At 49.9% G+C, this 17,297-nt stretch overlaps 1 protein-coding gene across 1 annotated transcript in view; it reads right to left on the minus strand.

Moving 5' to 3' along the window:
• Fam78b (family with sequence similarity 78 member B) overlaps positions 1 to 11,797 on the minus strand; it is a 91,672-nt gene extending 79,875 nt beyond the window's left edge. The window contains exon 1 of the mRNA XM_028864363.2: positions 10,778 to 11,797. Within this exon, the coding sequence (XP_028720196.1) occupies positions 10,778 to 11,040 (263 nt within the window). The 5' untranslated portion in view covers positions 11,041 to 11,797. The remainder of the gene's footprint in view (positions 1 to 10,777) is intronic.
• Between the last annotated feature and the right edge of the window lie 5,500 nt (positions 11,798 to 17,297).

Here is a 17,297-nt window from a genome sequence, read left to right on the forward strand (position 1 = left end):
CCACCAACAACAAAAATGAGTGATTCTGATCCTGTTCCTGATTCGCTTGAAGCCTCCCCCTTCTTACATATTCCAGTTCCTGACAGCCCCTCCACACCTCCCAAACCCCCAATGGCAGAGGGCAAGACCTAATTTACCAGTTTCTGGTGGCTCTCTGATGTGCCAAAGCCTGTCCCCTGCACCACTCACTCCCTGGCAGCCCTGGCTTGTCTGCCCCTTCAGGATGCTGCTGTGGCTGCTGACGGAGGAGGTCGATTTACTGTTTCCCATTAGCCAGACCTCTGACGGCCTCTGAGTGCTGGGGCCTGACACAGACTCGCCAGCCAGCTGGGAGAGGTCAGGCCCCAGGAGTTCAAGGCAGTGGAGGCTCCAGAGAGGACCGCCACAGTCACCCCACTCGTGGGCCATCAGACCATCAGACAGCCTTATTTACCGGGTGCTTGTCTGACAGCCGGGGAGTTCTCGTGGCGTTTGTTGAACACGCTTAGATGTCCCGGTTTTCCGCTCTCTGGTTTTCAGAGGCTACAAACGATGTCTCTAAACATGCTCAGAACAAGTGAGACACATGCACACAGCTCTGAGGGCAGTGTCTCCCAAGCCCAACCCCTGTGTACTTGTGGGAGGGCACTGGGGAAGGGAGTGGGGGGGTCACACACCTGGCTGATTCCACCGGCACTTGCCAAGATGACACCAAACACATTATGGAATCTCTTTGAGCCTCTACCTGCTTATCTAAAACAGGGAATAACTATTGTCCTATAATCTGTGTCATGATTATAGTAAGATTAATTATGAGACATTCCCTTACAGGGAGACGGAATTGTGCAAAGGGGCTTGGGAAGAATGAAGAATATTAAAAATAGTTTGGGATAAAAATGATTTCAAATGCTGGTTTCTGTCTTCTCTAAAATGGAAAACCTGTGATCTTCTAGGCTATGAAAGGCAGGGCTCTGTCCCTAACTCCTTACAGGAGGTACACTGCAGCGTCTTAAATACACGTGATACTGTGACCAAGGGCGGGTTCCAGGTAGGGCAGGTGGCCCCCTTGAGGATGTGACTAAGCTTCGGTGATAAGGTTCAGGAATTCAAAGCAGAGTCCTGCGTGCTGCCTGGAGCACAGCTGTGAAGGTGACTTTTTGGCGGAACGGAGATGTCTTCCTCACGTCCCTCTCAGTGTGAGTGGAAAACATGGCCTTTGAGGTACACAATGAGCCTTTCGCCTCTCCTCTAGGTCTGGGGGGTACCGTTCGGCTGTGCTCATGTCAGGAATCCCCTCAAAGGTCTAAGTGATTTTCTGTCAAGGGAGGACACAGGGCCACAGTTCCTTAAGGCATATCTGGAGTCACTGACTAGTAACACTAACCAATAAGCTCTATAAAAAGCAACCTGTACACAGCACACCACAGTTTGGAATGCCTTTTCACAGTTTTCATTTCAGTCAATTCCTAACTCTAGACATGACTGCTCATTTATGTACAAGCAGACTAGACACTGAATTTTGAGGACCCTGCCAAAGGTCTCAGGGCTGGTACTGGAACCCAGAATCTGACTCGAACTCTGTGCTGGAGAGGCAGCAGCTAGATCTTAAACTGGCATGGTGAATTGTTCCAATTGGTGTGTCTCCCAGAACGTAATTAGAAGCAGGGTCCACCCACTAGCACTGGTCTGCTGGGCCTTATTGAAAGGAATAGCCCAAGGATTGCCGGAGCCAGAAACACGTCTGAATGTCTCAGGGTAGAGTCACCAGAAAACAATCCAGCCCTGCCCTCGAGTCATCCACAGGCAGGACCACGGGGAGATGCAGAGGTGTCGGCCGGGAGCTAAACCCTGCAGCCAGGCCACTCCGAGGAGACTGGGAGCTGGAGATGGTGCCTCTGTTCCCAGAAAATGAGCTCTGGCGTGGATGGCGCTCAGTCCCTACATTCTTGGCTCCCACCCTCCTACGAAGATGCGGTTCTTACTGCTAATCATAACTTTCTCTCTGGGAGGGGGTGAGTGTGAGATGGAGACTGAAAGAGATTTGCTTCCATGCTCTCTGAACTCAATTCCACAGCATCGAGGAAATGCACAAACCATCCAGGAAATGCACAAATCAGTAAAACAAAAACAAAACTAAACAATAAGACTAAGTTCATTATTTTTATTTAGCAGAGCAAGTCTGGAGAACCTCCTTCTCCAGATTTGGAAGGCAAAGTGGTCCATTAGAAATAGACTGGCCAGGGAACACAGGCTTGCTTTCTGGCTGGGCCTGCAGCTGGCTCTGAGGCCTCCGGCAGGTTGCTGAACCTCCCTTGTACTAGGAGACCCTCCTTTTCAGGGTGAGGTTTCCATGAGGCTACGTATGAAGGACACTCAGCAGTGTGGCACATACACAGGCCTCCAACACGTAGAACATGTGTTACTCTGTGATCCTTCCCTTCTCGAGCAAAACTACCCAGATTCTCCAGGCATTCCTCCATGTGGACAATTCTCCCCACCCGTCATCGCTTGCTTTGTACTGAAATCCATCACAACTATGGAACCAGTCAGTCCTTAAACATCACATTGATTTAAACCTGCAAGAACGAGAGGCAATGTACCCCACGTCACCTCTGTGGGTACTTACTTCACATTGTGGGTATCTCTGCTGCAGCCAGGCTCCAGCCCTCCCTCCCGGAGACTCTCGGCTCTTTGTGAGCTCTTCCCCTCTCTAAGTATCTGCCTGGATAATCTTCTGCTTGTTTGCTCTTGTTTGTTCTCAAAGGGATGTATAATAACCAGCTTCTAAACTGTAGCCACTTCCTGCTTAGTATGAACCTTAACAGAAACAGTGGCCTCTGTCATGCCTGGCAACTTTTCCTAATGCAACATTGTAGACAAGAAAAGGAGGCCGAAAGATGGAACCTGATGCCTCCTCGGACCTGCCCCAAAAGACATCATGTACTCCTGCTGCCCAGTGGAAGGTCACTTATATCCTGCAGTCCGGTGCCCTCAAATTACCCTCTCCCTGCTTCCTCCTTTCCCACCGTGCCCATGCGGCCACAGTCTGGCACCCAGGCACAAAGCACATCTTGTCTCCTTCCTTCTACCTTTCCCCTGATCATGTGTATACTCTCTATCCCTTTGGGAGTTGCGCTTTATCGCCAGTGAGCTTAATGCTTTGCTGATAAAACCAGTTAATCCTCTGCTGCTCCTCTTTTGCAGAGATGGAGGAGATTAGAGGAAAAGGCCCAGGCCATCTCCCCTTCAAGGGCACTCAGGACATGCAGCAGGGAATTGGATCTTGGTTTCCACCTGATGCTCTAGACTAGGGTCCCCAGGGTTTCAGGAGCCTCCCGATGAGACTGTAACGGGAGGGGATCATGGGTAATGGTCCGGCAGCATGGCGACTCACTAGATAGGTTCCTCTGACAAATGGTTGATCTTGTTTGAAGAGCAACATGCTGAAAGAAGGTCCGCCTATCTAAACCACCCTGTGCACACAGCAGCAGCGTATATCCTGTAACAAAAGAGCAAGCACTCCTGAGGCGGACAGGACTCAACCGGGCATGACCGTTATGTCAACATTCCACAAATCCTGGGATTTACAGAATCACAGGTTCAGGTGGGACAATGGACCCAGGGTTTCCACACCATGCTTCCTTGGGTGGGCACGGAGTGAGTGCCACTGTTTAGCAGGTAGGTGACATGAGAGGGAGACCTTCAGAATTTGATGAACAGGGCACAGGAGGGAGATGGGAGGAGGGGAAAGAGACACGCCACACACTGAGAAGCAAACCTTCCAGTGAGGTAGTGTGGCAGAACAAAAATGGACACCAAAGCCCCGGGCAGTCAGGCTGTGTGTTAGTGCCAAGCACTCTCTGGGGTGTTAGGAGTTTTGTGGGTTAGGCTGAGGGTTCACATGAAAAGCGAATTTTGAAGGGACACTGGTGGTTTTAAGTGATAAAAAAAAAAATGGCTCATGTATTTAACGATATCCCATCTTTTCTATGGTCCAGGCAGTTCTCATAGAGGACACAGCAGATACACTATCTACTTTCACAATACATGTAGCAAGCTGAGGGAACCACGGCACACCCCCTAGCTGTGAGTTTAGGAAAATGAAAGAGCAGAACTGGAGAACCTCTTTGAAATGGTGAAGCCAACGACGGCTTCGCAGGTGAGATTTGAATGAGAAACAGAAATTAGGCAGACCAGGGTAGGCAGGAGAAGCATTTGTGTTGATATTGTGTTCCCCAAAATATTGTGCACCCTAATAAACTTATCTGGGGTCAGATAACAGAACAGCCACTAGATATAGAGGCCAGAAAATGGTGGCACACACGCCTTTAATCCTAGCATTCCAGAGGCAGAGATCCGCCTGGATCTCTGTGAGTTCAAAGCCACACTGGAAACAGCCAGGCATGGCGACATGAGCCTTTAATCTCAGGAAGTAATGGCAGGAGGCAGAAAGGTATTTAAGGCATGAGGACGAGGAACTATAGGCTGGTTAAGCTTTTAGGCTTTTGAGCAACAAACAGTTCAGCTGAGATCCACTGGGATGAGGACACAGAAGCTTGCCAGCCTGGGGCGAAGCTCTGAGCTGGGTAGAGCCAGTTCTGCTGAAGACATGGAGATGGCTGACATGGCTTAAGGACAGAAATCCAGAGAGGGAAGTGGTTTACACACTGCATACCCACTGTCCCAAGAAGTCACTAAAAAGTTGAGGCAGGAGAGTGAAAACACCCGTGATTATAATGTATCACTCTGCCCGCCATGTGGGAAGAGACTAGGTGGGGGGTGGGGGGGGGGCAATGACAGCACAAGATGGCAGCCACCCATACACATAGAGAAATGACTGCCTGCATCACAGATCTGGAGAGCGGAGCCAGTATGTCTGATGGTAGACTGGACGTGTGGAGGAATACCTGAAGTGACGTGGAGATGATTTAGCTTGTGTAACTCAGGGAGTGGAGCTATTCTTAAGACAGTTAAGAACTGTGGACGCAGAAATTTGGTGAACGCTTCAGTGGAGATTAAACATTTATAAGCGAAGCTGGGTGTGGTACAGCCCTGTAATCTCAGTGTGCAGGAGGTCAAAGCAGAAGGATGGCCATGAATTCCAGGCCAGCTTGGACCTCTCAGTGAGCGCCAGACCATGTAGGGCTACATGGTACAGTAGTTCTCAAAAGACTAAACAACAGCAACATCAAAAGAGATAAACAGAAAACAATTTTCAGTGTGGAAACCTTAAGCCTGAGATGCCTTTCCAACAGTCAAGCAGAACTGCACACAGACACACGTACCTGGCTGCATACCAGAGAGAGCGCATCTGCTGTTATTGGGATGGATGGAATTACCCAGAGAAAGCACAGAAGGAGGAGAGAAAATATGTACTTTCCATAACATAGAGTAAGATCTATAAGGTAATACAGAGACCAGAACAGCTGCAAAGAGTATGGAAGCTAAAATATGGGAGTAGTTAACTATGACAGAAAGCTGTCAGTCACGTGGAAAGGTGAGTGTCTTTCAAAAGCAAGTCTACTGGAGTTGGCAATATGGAAATTACAAACCCCAGATGAGGATGTTTCTCAATGGGCAGAGGGCATCTGGGATGGGGGTAAACAGGTCTCAGAGGTGGGAGGCTAGTCAAAAGCTCACCAAAGCCAGGAGCGAGATATGACCGCCTCCATTTCACCCAAGCCAGAGCTCTCCAGATTGGCAGGTCTGAGCTGATCATGGAAGATTCCCTTTACAGCCCTAGAGGACAATGTAGGCAAAAGGCTCTCCAGCCACAGCCTTTCCCCTGATCTCAGCTCCACCTCATCCACTTCTGGCAAAAGAGCGCCATTCTTGTTCATACCTCACCCAGGAAGCCTCCTGGGTGTTGTGCTGAGCATTTGGGGCTGTTCTTCTGCCTCTGTTGGACAGCTTCTGCACACCCAAGAGACTCCTAACACCCTCTGGTGATAAAGAGTTGACCTTGTTAGAGGCCAGCCTGGTCTCCAAAGCAAGTTCCAGGAAAGGCGCAAAGCTACACAGAGAAACCCTGTCTCGAAAAAAAAAAACCAAAAAAAAAAAAAAAAAAAAAAAAAAAAAAAGTTGACCTTCACTTTTCTGCTGTGGATATTGTTCTGTATAAATAAAACACTGATTGGCCAGTGGCCAGGCAGGAAGTAGGCGGGACAAGGAGAAAGGAGAATTCTGGGAAGTGGAAGGCTGAGTCAGGGAGACACTGCCAGTCGCCACCATGACCAGCAGCATGTGAAGATGCCAGTAAGCCACGAGCCACGTGGCAAGGTATAGATTTATGGAAATGGATTAATATAAGATATAAGAACAGTTAGCAAGAAGCCTGCCATGGGCATACAGTCTCTAAGCAATATAAGTCTCTGTGTATTTACTTGGTTGGGTCTGAGCGGCTGTGGGACTGGTGGGTTAGAGAGATTTGTCCTGACTGTAGGCCAGGCAGGACCAGAAAAACTCTAGCTACACTTTTCCTTTTCTAGATGTTGTGTGAGGCCTCCCAATAGACCCCCACCTACCCATCAGACTTCAGCTACTGTTCTCTGTGCACACTCTGCCTATTCCTTGCACTTTAGAATACGTCCTTTTCCCCTCCCCCTACACCTCCTGTTTTTCTCTTTTGGATTGGTCCCCTCCCCTTGCCTTGGTGGATGTTCCGCAGTTGTAGAGACCAACCAGAAACACTGTACCTTCAGAAAACCCTTCCTGGTTCTTCTTCCCAAGGCCTTTCTCTTACTTGCTGCCCAGTACTGGTTTTGCTGATGTGAGGAAGCGAGGAGATGACTACAAACCCCATTGTTTTCTTTGTGGCACTTGCATATCAGGACACTTGCTAAGTGTGTGTTCACTGCAGCCTGACTGGGAAACCAGTGGCTCTTCCTGATGGAGAAGGAAGACCTTGAACATTCTGCTGAAGACCGAATTGAGCAGATTCACCACACTCAAGTTGGAAATAAGGAAGTGGGGCTGGAGAGATGGCTCAGTGGTTAAGAGCACTGGCTGCCCTTCCAGAGGACCTGGGTTCAGTTCCCAGCACCCACATGGCCGCTCACAACCGTCTGTAACTCAAGTTCTAGTAGATCCCACTCCCTCACAAAGACATGCAGGTCAAACGCCAATGTATATCAAAATAAAAAAGAAAGACAGACAGAAAGAAAGAAGGAAGGAAGGAAGGAAGGAAGGAAGGAAGGAAGGAAGGAAGGAAGGAAGGAAGGAAGGAAGGGATGCAGGTAGTTCCCAACCTGGCTCCTCCTAGTCACTTGAGGAAATACTAAGTCACTTGAGTTCAAGTTTCAGTTACAACATTATGGCCATCAAATGATTTAAAATGTTCCTTAAGAAGCCTCCCCTTTAAAATGGAAATGAAATCCACTTTGGGATGCCATCTCACTCCAGTCAGAATGGCTATGGTCAAGGAAAAAAGGACAATAAACGCTGGCAAGGATGCGGGAGTAAAAGGAACCCTTATTCAGTATTGGTGGGGTGTACACCTAGGATATCCATTATGGGAATCAGTGGGCACTGTTTAAAAAGAATTAAAATAGAACTACCATACGAACTACCATACCACACGATACCATGCCACACTACAGAACTACCACACCAATCGTAGGCATATACCCAAAGGATTCTATAGCCAACTACAGAGATATCTGCCTATCCACATTTGCTGCTGTATTATTCACAACAAGAAGGAAATGGAACTAGCCCAGAAGTCCATCAATAGAAGAATGGAGAATGAGAACATGGCACATATACCCAGTGGAATTTTACTTAACCATTAAGAGAAATAAAATTATGAAATCTGCAAGAAAATAGATGGATCCACAAAGTATCATATTAAAGTAAGGTGACCTGGACTCAGAAATACAACAAAACAAAAAAATAAACAATCCCCTTTCCAACAACAACCAACAACCCCCCCTCCCCATTCTCATGTTCTCGAGGTAGGAGGCCACAAGAGAGGAACAAGAACTATTGAGAAAGAGGGGAAAGGTCAAAAGGTCAGATGTAACAGGGAAGTAGAAAGGAGGCTACAGGGGTCAAAGGGCACAGGAAGGGAAGGGGACTAAGGGTGGCGGGTGTGTGTGTGTGTGTGTGTGTGTGTGTGTGTGTGAAGAGAAACAACAGCAAAAACTTTGAAAAATGCCATAATGAAACCTAACCTAATTTTTTGTATGCTAATAAAAAAAGCCTATGCCCTCCCTCCCTTGAGGAAGTACAACATTTAAACCACAAAGGCACGCTCTCTTTTAGTCCTGGTTTCTTGCTGTTTTAGTTGTGGATCTAGTATTGCACCGTTCTTTCCAAAATATCGAAAAGGCACCCTTCTAGCCCAAACCTCACTGCACCTTGCTTCTGTGACAGAACACTGTACGGGAGTGAAAATCCAGCCTGCAGCGTCTGCCATTCACGGTACCGGCTAAAGCAGACATGACGACAACCAACCCACAGACGACAGTGACTCCCGTGCCATATGAATTCCCATTAAAAAGTTTACATTGGCAAAGTTCGCAGGGCACGAATACTCTGTAGAAACTGGCTCAGTAAAATCTAGGCTCCAAAGTGGCCCTCAACACACAGCAATTATTACAACCACAACTTTGGATACAGATCTATCATAATGCAATTTATGATTTCTTGGAGGCTGTTTTTGCTTCCCTGCACCAACAACACTGAAACCAGCAATCTTAAAATATTGAAAGTATAAGTTAAATGAAAACAAACAAAATCTTTTCCAAACCTCAAAGGCAAGAATTCAGTAGGGTATGTCAAGGGACTATATTGTAAGGAATTCATGGCTGTGCAAATTGGTTCCAAGGTAGACACACCCTCCCCTACACACAAGGAAGTTTCGCTATCATATCTGTTTATAGCTCAAGTTGACTTCTTTGGCAGAATATATTTTATGGAAGGAATTGGCACACACACACACACACACACATACACACACACACACACACTTTGTATTTACTGATTTACAGGGGACTTGAGGCCACAGAGGGCTCTCCTGTGTAGTCGTGGGAAATATGGGGCTGCTCCTGTCCAGTGCCTCCAGGCCTCCTTTACTAGGGGATTCAGGCTTTGTGACTGCCCCAGCAAGGTTACTCCCCTCCCCGGTCCCCAATCAGGGTGAGGGCAGGGGCATGAGAAGGATGCCCTTCCCTAGCCAGGCTTTCTCTTCCTTGACTGAAAAAAAAAAATGAATTTCAAAAAGCCCTAAACAAAACAAACAGTTCTAACACACATGTGTAAAGATATAGTCACTCTTTTCAGGTTGCGTCCTTTTAGATGGCATGATTCACCCAAAATAATATGTCCCCCATTTCTCTCATTTCCAGAAAGGCAAGAACACAGTGTGCTCAGGCACAGTGAAAAGCAGGGTTCACATTTCTTCACCACCAACCAGTCTTCTCTACTGAGCTTTTATGCTTAAAGAGCAAAGTGCAAACTCTGGGAGGAAAAAAGAAACAAAACGATCTGTCAAAATTCCTTTTAGCACCTATGACTAGTGTTAACTTACATGCTCCGAGAGTGCAAGAAAAAGCCCCAAAACTGCTGCTAAAAAGATGATTTGACCTTTTAAAATGAGAACTCCTCCATCCCATATCCATTTTAAATAGGTAAATCTTGGGAGCGCCACAATTTTAGACTAAGAAATGAAATGAGGTTGAATTTCCAGAAGAGGGGTTTCCCTAAAGGCTACGAGCTAGTTAGGGTGTTCTAGACCAACACTGTACTAGTAGGTAGAATGTAGGCCCCAAATCTCCTAGCCATATATAGTCGCCACGCGCACGGAATCTAGTTCTGAAAAGGGACAGGAGGGCAGATGAAAATTTAGTAAGTAACAAAGTCCAGAACGCCACCTCCCAAAGCCTGCGGTTCCAGGGCAGGATGTCCGCCCCTGGTGGCGGCGGAGCCCTGGTGTGATCGAGGTGTACCGCGGCTGCCAAACCCTTAGCGCGCACCAACGGGGCGCTGCTGAAGGAAGTTGGAGAGCTCCCAGCCAGCTGACTGGCTTCGGCGGTGGGCGCCTGGGAATCCCTTCCAGCGCCGCAATTAGGAAAGTTTTGAAAAGTAAAGACCCCAGACAGTTGAAGGGACTCATCCTTTCCTTAAGCTTAAGAAACATCACGAGCCGCACCAGCCGGCTGCTAAGCACAAGGCCACCAGTTCCGCCCGGCCCAGGAGCATCCTGTGCCTTTCAGCTTCCCACCACCCCAGAACTGGTCCTGGGGGCGCATCGCCAGAGAGGCGCTCTGCCCGGCTGGAGGTTCCAGACGGAGATGCTGCTATGCTCGCTGGCCTGGGAACCTCTGGCTCCCGCTCGGACGCCCTGTACCTCCTCTTCCAAGCCGGCTTGGTTTTCTCCAAAGGACGCACGACACAGACCATGCGCCCCCAGTACTCCACTCCTCTCCCCAAACTCTTCCCGGGGAGACCCACAAACACAGTCTGCGCCCCAAAACTCCCATGACACTCGCCAACCACCCCATCTTTGCCTCTCGAGCCCTCCCAGTCGCGTTCTTCCTGCCCCTCACTATTCTCCTAGCCTTTCTGAGGAAGTCAGAAGCAAAGCACGAGAAAATGCCTTCGCCAGGAGCCTCCCGTCACCCGCCCTGTCACTGAAACAAAAGCGCAGGGAGGAGGGAGGTGGGTGGGGAGGCGGGAGGAAGGTTCGGAGAGAGATGGGGACAACGGTAAGAGGGGCTGGGGAGGGGGGCCGGAATGGAGAGCGGAGAGAGGGGCCAGGACCCCGTTCCCGCGCCGCGTGGCGTGGCCGGTCGCTTACATGCCCAGGTCGCTGTAGGTGTTGAAGAACTCCATCTGGTTGCACGCCTGGATCCAGCCCACCACCCAGGTCTCGTGGCGGGGGATGGGGGGCATGACCACGCGGGCCGAGGCTTTGAAGTAAGGGGTCTTGTAGCGCAGGACGATGGGCGAGGTCTCCTCGATGCGCGTGGGGCACTGGTCGATGGTGGCGCACACATCGTACACCACGATGTTCTCGCGCCGGATCCGCGCCTTGCAGGTGATGCTTTGGATACAGCCCATCCTGCCGCCCGGCGCCGGCGCGGCGCGGCGTGGGGCAGCGCGGGGGCCCGGCGCGGGCAGCCGCGGGCGCCCGTCACGCCGGCATGGCGACGCGCCGCTCGCTCCCGGTCCAGCTCAGCTAGCGCCTAAGAGCGAGGAGCCGCCGCCGCGGGGCATCCTCCGGGGAAGCCCCCTCCCCTTTCCGCGCGCTGGGTCGCGGCTGCCCCGACGCCCGCCCACGCCCGCCTCCTCGCTCTAGCAAGGGCGCGCGGAGCGTGCGCTCCTAGGAGGCGGCGGGCGCTCTCACCGGCTCCCGCGCCCCGGCGGAGGGCAGGGAGGGGAGCGGCGCTGCGAGGAGTGCTGCCCACCCCGGGCCGGAGCCCCCCGCCCTTCGCCGGAGAGGAGGCGGCGGTGGCGGCGGCGGCATGGAGCTGCGGGAGGGTGGCGGCGGCGGCGGCAGCGCCCGGGCTGTCTGTTTCCGCGGCGGCAGCAGCAGCAGCCGCCGCCGCCGCCGCCGCTGCATGAACCTCTGCACCGCGGCTGCCCCCCGCGTGCAGCGCACCCAGCGGCGGGCGAGCGGGCGGCCCGAGCGGCAGGCGGAGGCAGGCGGCGGCGGCGGAGACCGCGCTCCCTCCCGCCCCTCCCCGGAGTCGGACAGCGCCCACACTCCTGCACCCGGCCTCGGGGCGTGGGGGCGCCAGGGGGTCGTAGCCCTGGCTGGAGAGCCCAGCAGGCTAGGGCTGCGGGGGACGTGCTCCGCGGAAGAGACTGGCTGTACGCCATGAGTTTGTCCCTCTTCGGCTGCCGTCCGGGTGGGGGGGGGGTTGGTTGTGGAGTGTGCAAGGGTGGGGGTGTTTAAAGGGCCGCTAGCTCCCGGGCGGGGCCCAGCACGTGGGGTTGGGCGGGGCCGGGACCCCGATAGGTGGCGCCCCGCAAGTGGTAGTGGGGTGCAGACACGGGACCCTGTGTGTTGGGTGTGGCCGAGGGGGCCCGGCGCTGTTCGGAGACCGGTGGGAACCACAGCCGGGTTAGGGATTCCTGGAGGAGAGAACGTTTGAGGCAGCCGAGGGGCTGGGGAACCAGGTTTCTATTGAGATTTCTCGTTCTGTGTGATATAGTTTGTTAGAGTTGGGCGTGACCTCCTCTGGTATCCTATCCGGAGGAAGGCTGAAGTGTGGACTCCAGCAGTGACACTAAATGGATTTCCCTCTTTCCCCGGCCCGCCTTTCCCTCTAGTTACTGGAGTCTTTCTTTGCACCACTGTATTGAGAGTGGGTACCTGAGAAATCCCGCTGGAGGCTGACACCAAATCACCAAAATGCCGGTGTTAGTCGAGCACGGGCTCAGCTTACTCAGTGACCTGCTTTCATCCAACCCCTCCACAAACCCCGCAACGTACTCTTTCATAAGAACAACACACACCAGGGGACTGAAGCTCCTTGGGAAACACTGCCTTTTCAATGTCTCGCATCCTGAGACAGGTTTTGCTTAGCAGAACCATTTAGCTAGATCAGAAGGCTTAGCTGCTTTCCCAGGGTTACCTAAGGCCTGTTGTGTACAAGGGGGTGTTCAGGACCTTACGGAACCGGGGAGGATTAAAGAGTAACTACTCGATCATACAAAGTCAAAACGCCAATTTGTAGTAAACTATTCGGGCCACGGACAGCTGGGGATCTCTGGGGTCCTCTCTTGTCTTTGCTTCTCTGGAAGTTGCACAGTGGCCAGCACATAGTAACTTCCTAACAGTTGTGTCAGAGTGAATGATGGATGAGCATGCCGCTGGTCTACAGTTCTGATGGGAACTGCCACCGCAGATGCGCTGCACATTTCATTCCGTGTATACCTGCCATGTGTGTGTTATTGTGATCTCAGGTGTCAAAGAGGAAGAATGTTAGCAGATACATTTATTATTTTAAACTGTGCATCTTCTCACATCTTTCAGAGCCAGGAGCTTCTTTTAGCTTCCCCCACCCCCCACCCCCCTCATGATCACTGAGCATTTCCTGGATCTGGTACTCAAGTGCACTCCTCTAACAGGCCACAGGAGCCTGCTGGGGTTAGTATTTAGTTAGGACAGATGTGATGAGTAATTTAAAAATTGCTGGAGATCTAAAGGCAGCCCTCGCCCTTGCCTTAGCTTTCCTGACACTTGGGTTCGCTTTATAGTGAACAAAAAAGCAATTTTTCTTCTTTTGATGACATGGCTCATTTTATGATGTAGCTGCAGACCTCAATCCCTGGTCCTTTTATGCAGCAAACACTTCCTGGTGGCTTGGCAGGAGCCAAGTATTGTGCTAGGAACTAGAGATTCAGAGTTGAACAAAAAAAAGCACATGGTTCCCTTGAGAAGGTAAATCTGGTACCAAGTTGTTACAGTCAATTGTGACGCTGCTCTAATATACCCAGTGCCATGGGAGGCCAGACAGGAGAGCCACTGGGATTTATAGATGACTCTACCGAAACAATGACAATAGAATTAGATCCCGAAGGACTGATGGGGGCTAGCCCAGAAGAGAATAGTGTAAGGGTGAGAAAGAGACGAGTGTGTCAAAAGGCATAGAGATGTGACGGAACTTGGGCACACGCGGGAAAAACAGCCGGTAGTCCACGTGTTTCTCAGTGTTTATGTGTGGACAATGGGTTTCCAATCTCTGTCCCCAAACCAGTTGTGGATACAGAAGTTGAACTTCAGAGAAGGCTGATGAAAGCAAGTTTCACAATTTGAGGGGGAGAAATGACTCTGTGTCAATGTGGAGATTAGAAATAGGCAAGATTTCAAGGTCTGTGGTGACAGATGATTTGGTCTTGAGTCAGGGTAGAGCGATGGGGCTCTGGAGGCCTGGCTGCATCTGAGAGTCCTTAGGAGGTAAATTTGATTTACTCAGTGATTGATTGGTGTCAGAAGAAGGTCTGGGACGCCCGTTGGGTTTTCCAGCTTTGACAATCAAACACGTGACCAGAAGACAAAAGAAGGAGTGTGTTGGAGTTGTGAGTCAAATCATGTTGAGTTGGAGGTGCTGGAGAAGAGCCTCTTTGGGGGAGGGGCCCAGAGTTTGAGTTCCGGTGGTTATTATCTTCTAGGAAATAGACGGAAAAGAAAACGTACAGCTGGAGAATCCGGTTATCTTTCTCATTTGAATAATTTGTCAGTCTGCGGTTGTGTGGACAAATATCTCCATTGTCTTCTGGTAGTACGAGCCAAGCTATCATAAATGGGGAGGACGTGTTAGCTGTCTTCAACTTGTAGAAAAATTGTGTAAGGGAGAATATTATTTTGTTTTCAAAACTTAAAATAAGACTTTGTTGTATCTAGTAGAGTGCCAATAAAATATATTATCTACAGACTTTGATCCATGACTCTCTTGAAGCATTCACCCATGACCTTGGTGAGTCTCCAGAATCATGAATGTCATCATGACATACAATTTCAACCATAAAATACAGTAAGCTGTAGCCATAAAATGTAAGGAGTCCTTTCAGACTCTTAATGGTTCCATAAATATGGGATTATGATATTTTCTAAAGGTATTTAAATAAAATCTGCCATTTCAAATAAACTTATATCATTACATTGTATCGTTACCTTATCAATTGCACCATTACTTGAGTCTGCAAGAAAAAAAAGACGAATCAGTGTGAGACTTACCGTGTAAATGTCAATAGGAGAGTAGAGCTAATCTGTATGGGGACACAAATGCCAGGTGTTGAATGTGGTCCACACACTGGATATGTGGCTGGCAGGGACTCTCCAGCCTCCTGGAAGCTCATTCAAATTTACATCTCAGCAAATTACTTCATGATGTGGACCTTTCAGGTCATTTGTTGGGGACTGTTAGCCTTCCCAGCTGCTGGTTGTCAAATGCCAGCGCACCTGTGCGTGTGGTGCAGATGACGTGCTTACAAGTTCACCAGCGTCTCTGTGAGGCTCTTCCGTTTCTCTTTCCCCCTTTTTCTGGTGTTGGGGATCTACCCTAGACTGCCGAATTCTAGGCAAGTGCCCTCCCTGCTCCTGCGCTACATCTCGGCCCTCTTGGGTTTCTCCTTCCATCTGTTCACATGAGTCCCCCTTACCTCTTGCAGCACCACACACCTGCCTTTGCTAGCTGCCTTCATGCTGTTCACAGTGTTTGCTCACACTAATCTCCTGAAGTAGGCAGTTTCCTCTTCAGGAGAACGTGCCATCATACTCTGCCACTCGTTCAGTGTCTAGAATTCAATAAGCATTTACAAACTAAATCTGTTCCTGGAAATATGATGAAACCTCACTCCCCATCCCTCCCCTACAAGCCCTGCAAGCTGTCCTATTACCTACACTAAGGATGCATTTGGATCCTGATTCTTTCTCGTCCCACTGGGGTTTCAGCATGCTTGCCTGATGTTAATCGATGTCCTTTATCTTTGAGCACTGTACATTGTCTGAAGGATTATCAGCTCTGGGTACCAAAAACTGGAAAAACTCCAATGACAAGACCTTGACAACAATCCTTCCTTATGCACAACTTCATTGTTGCGTATTTTCGGGGTGCGGCACACAAATGCTCCTTTGTAGTCCAAGCTTTTGATGTTCCTGGGTGGGACAGAGGTCCTCAGTTCCCTAGCTGGGGCCCTCCAGCGTGCTCTGAGGGATTCCAGCTTGGGTTCCTCAGCTGCGGTGACCCTGTGCTCTGACTTCCCAAGAGGGAGATCTCTGACTTGACTTTTCCTGTTGATTGAGTCATTACTCATGGTCAAGCATGCCTTTTAGAAATTATGGGTCACAGAGGCCTATCTTCTCGTTGACCTTAGCAAGGATTTCCAGAAACTGAAGAACAGACTACCAAACGTTGAGCCTCCGAAACTATTAAAAATGGAGATGGATTCCAATCTGGCTGAGTTGGCCTGAAGACAGGCAAGAGGCTAGATGAAGCATACAGAAGGAGAGTCACGGTTCCATTTTGGTTTATTACTTTGTGGGATGTGACTTTAGGGCCAGAGTGACCAGATTTTCTTCTAGGCGGGGTAAGCTCAGCATGGATTGTCCCACAACCATAGACTCGGGCTTTTGCTAAGTCTCTTAGCCTGAGATACAGGGCTGCTCAAATATTCTGACAGCTCTGTGTTCTGCTAGGCTCTGGAAAGCCCATGGGATCTCCCTGTGCTGTCAAAGGTCCTGTTTCTGACACACTTAAAACCCTTTTCTTGGTTCTTATCAGTACAGCAACATTATTTTCTTCCTCCAAGCCCAGGATCTCACTTCCTGTTACAGCGATATTATTTCCTTCCTCCAAGCCCAGGATCCCACCCCCTGGTGATTTCCCTCAGCTTCTGGCTGTTTCCTAAGGGATTCATTCTCCTGGAGTCCCTCGGGACTTTCACCCACAATATTGGATTTGACTGTTATTGTCGCAGGTGTCTTCTGTACTTGTCCTTCCTGCCAGACATTTCTTCTCAATTCAAGGCAAGTGTTCCAATCTACCCGTTAGATGTTTCTTTGAGCGTCCTGACATCCCTGCTGTATCAGTGAATTGATTCTCTCTTCCAGCCAGCCAGTGTCTCCTTTGACAGCCGTTTCTGGCTAGAGTTCCCAGTGTTTCATCAATATCAAGGCGTGCACGCCTTTAATCCCAGCGCTCGGGAGGCAGAGCCAGGCAGATCTCTGTGAGTTCGAGGCCAGCCTGGACTACCAAGTGAGTTCCAGGAAAGGCGCAAAGCTACACAGAGAAACCCTGTCTCGAAAAACTAAAAAAAAAAAAAACTCTAAACCAACCTAGATTCTTCCTTCTCCTTACCCCCACTAGTTTTTAGCACACCAGACTTCTGTCAGGGACAAACAAGACACAGGTTGATTGGGATCCCATCACAGGGCTTTGAGGACTCACTCTGCCTTTCTAGCCTTCTGTCTCTTTGCTTTCCACCCACCCTAGTCGTCAACTCAAGTAGACGACCCACCTTTCCTGCAAGAGCCCTTTGGTCCATTTTGGCTAGGTCCTGTCCTTTGACTGTATGTTCCAATCCTATCCCGTGAAGATTGCTGGACTGAATATGTTGGGCAATGTGAGGTGCGGACAGGTGGAAAACCCCCAGTCCCTGCCTGTAGGAATGTCAAGAGTGATCAGGTCACCACAGAGAGGAGGCCTCCCCATAAGAGCTCCTCCGTTTTTTTGTTTCATTTCCAAACTTGAAGGGGTAACCTCTAAACTGGTTATACAGATGTGACCCCGGTGGGATTACCACTTGTAAGCAGACTCAGGTTTGTAGACCACCTCAGTAGGAGGCAGACACCTTCTTGAACGTCCCTC

The sequence above is a fragment of the Peromyscus leucopus genome, chromosome 15 (genome assembly GCF_004664715.2).
Source record: "Peromyscus leucopus breed LL Stock chromosome 15, UCI_PerLeu_2.1, whole genome shotgun sequence".
In the NCBI taxonomy this organism is placed as follows: domain Eukaryota; kingdom Metazoa; phylum Chordata; class Mammalia; order Rodentia; family Cricetidae; genus Peromyscus; species Peromyscus leucopus.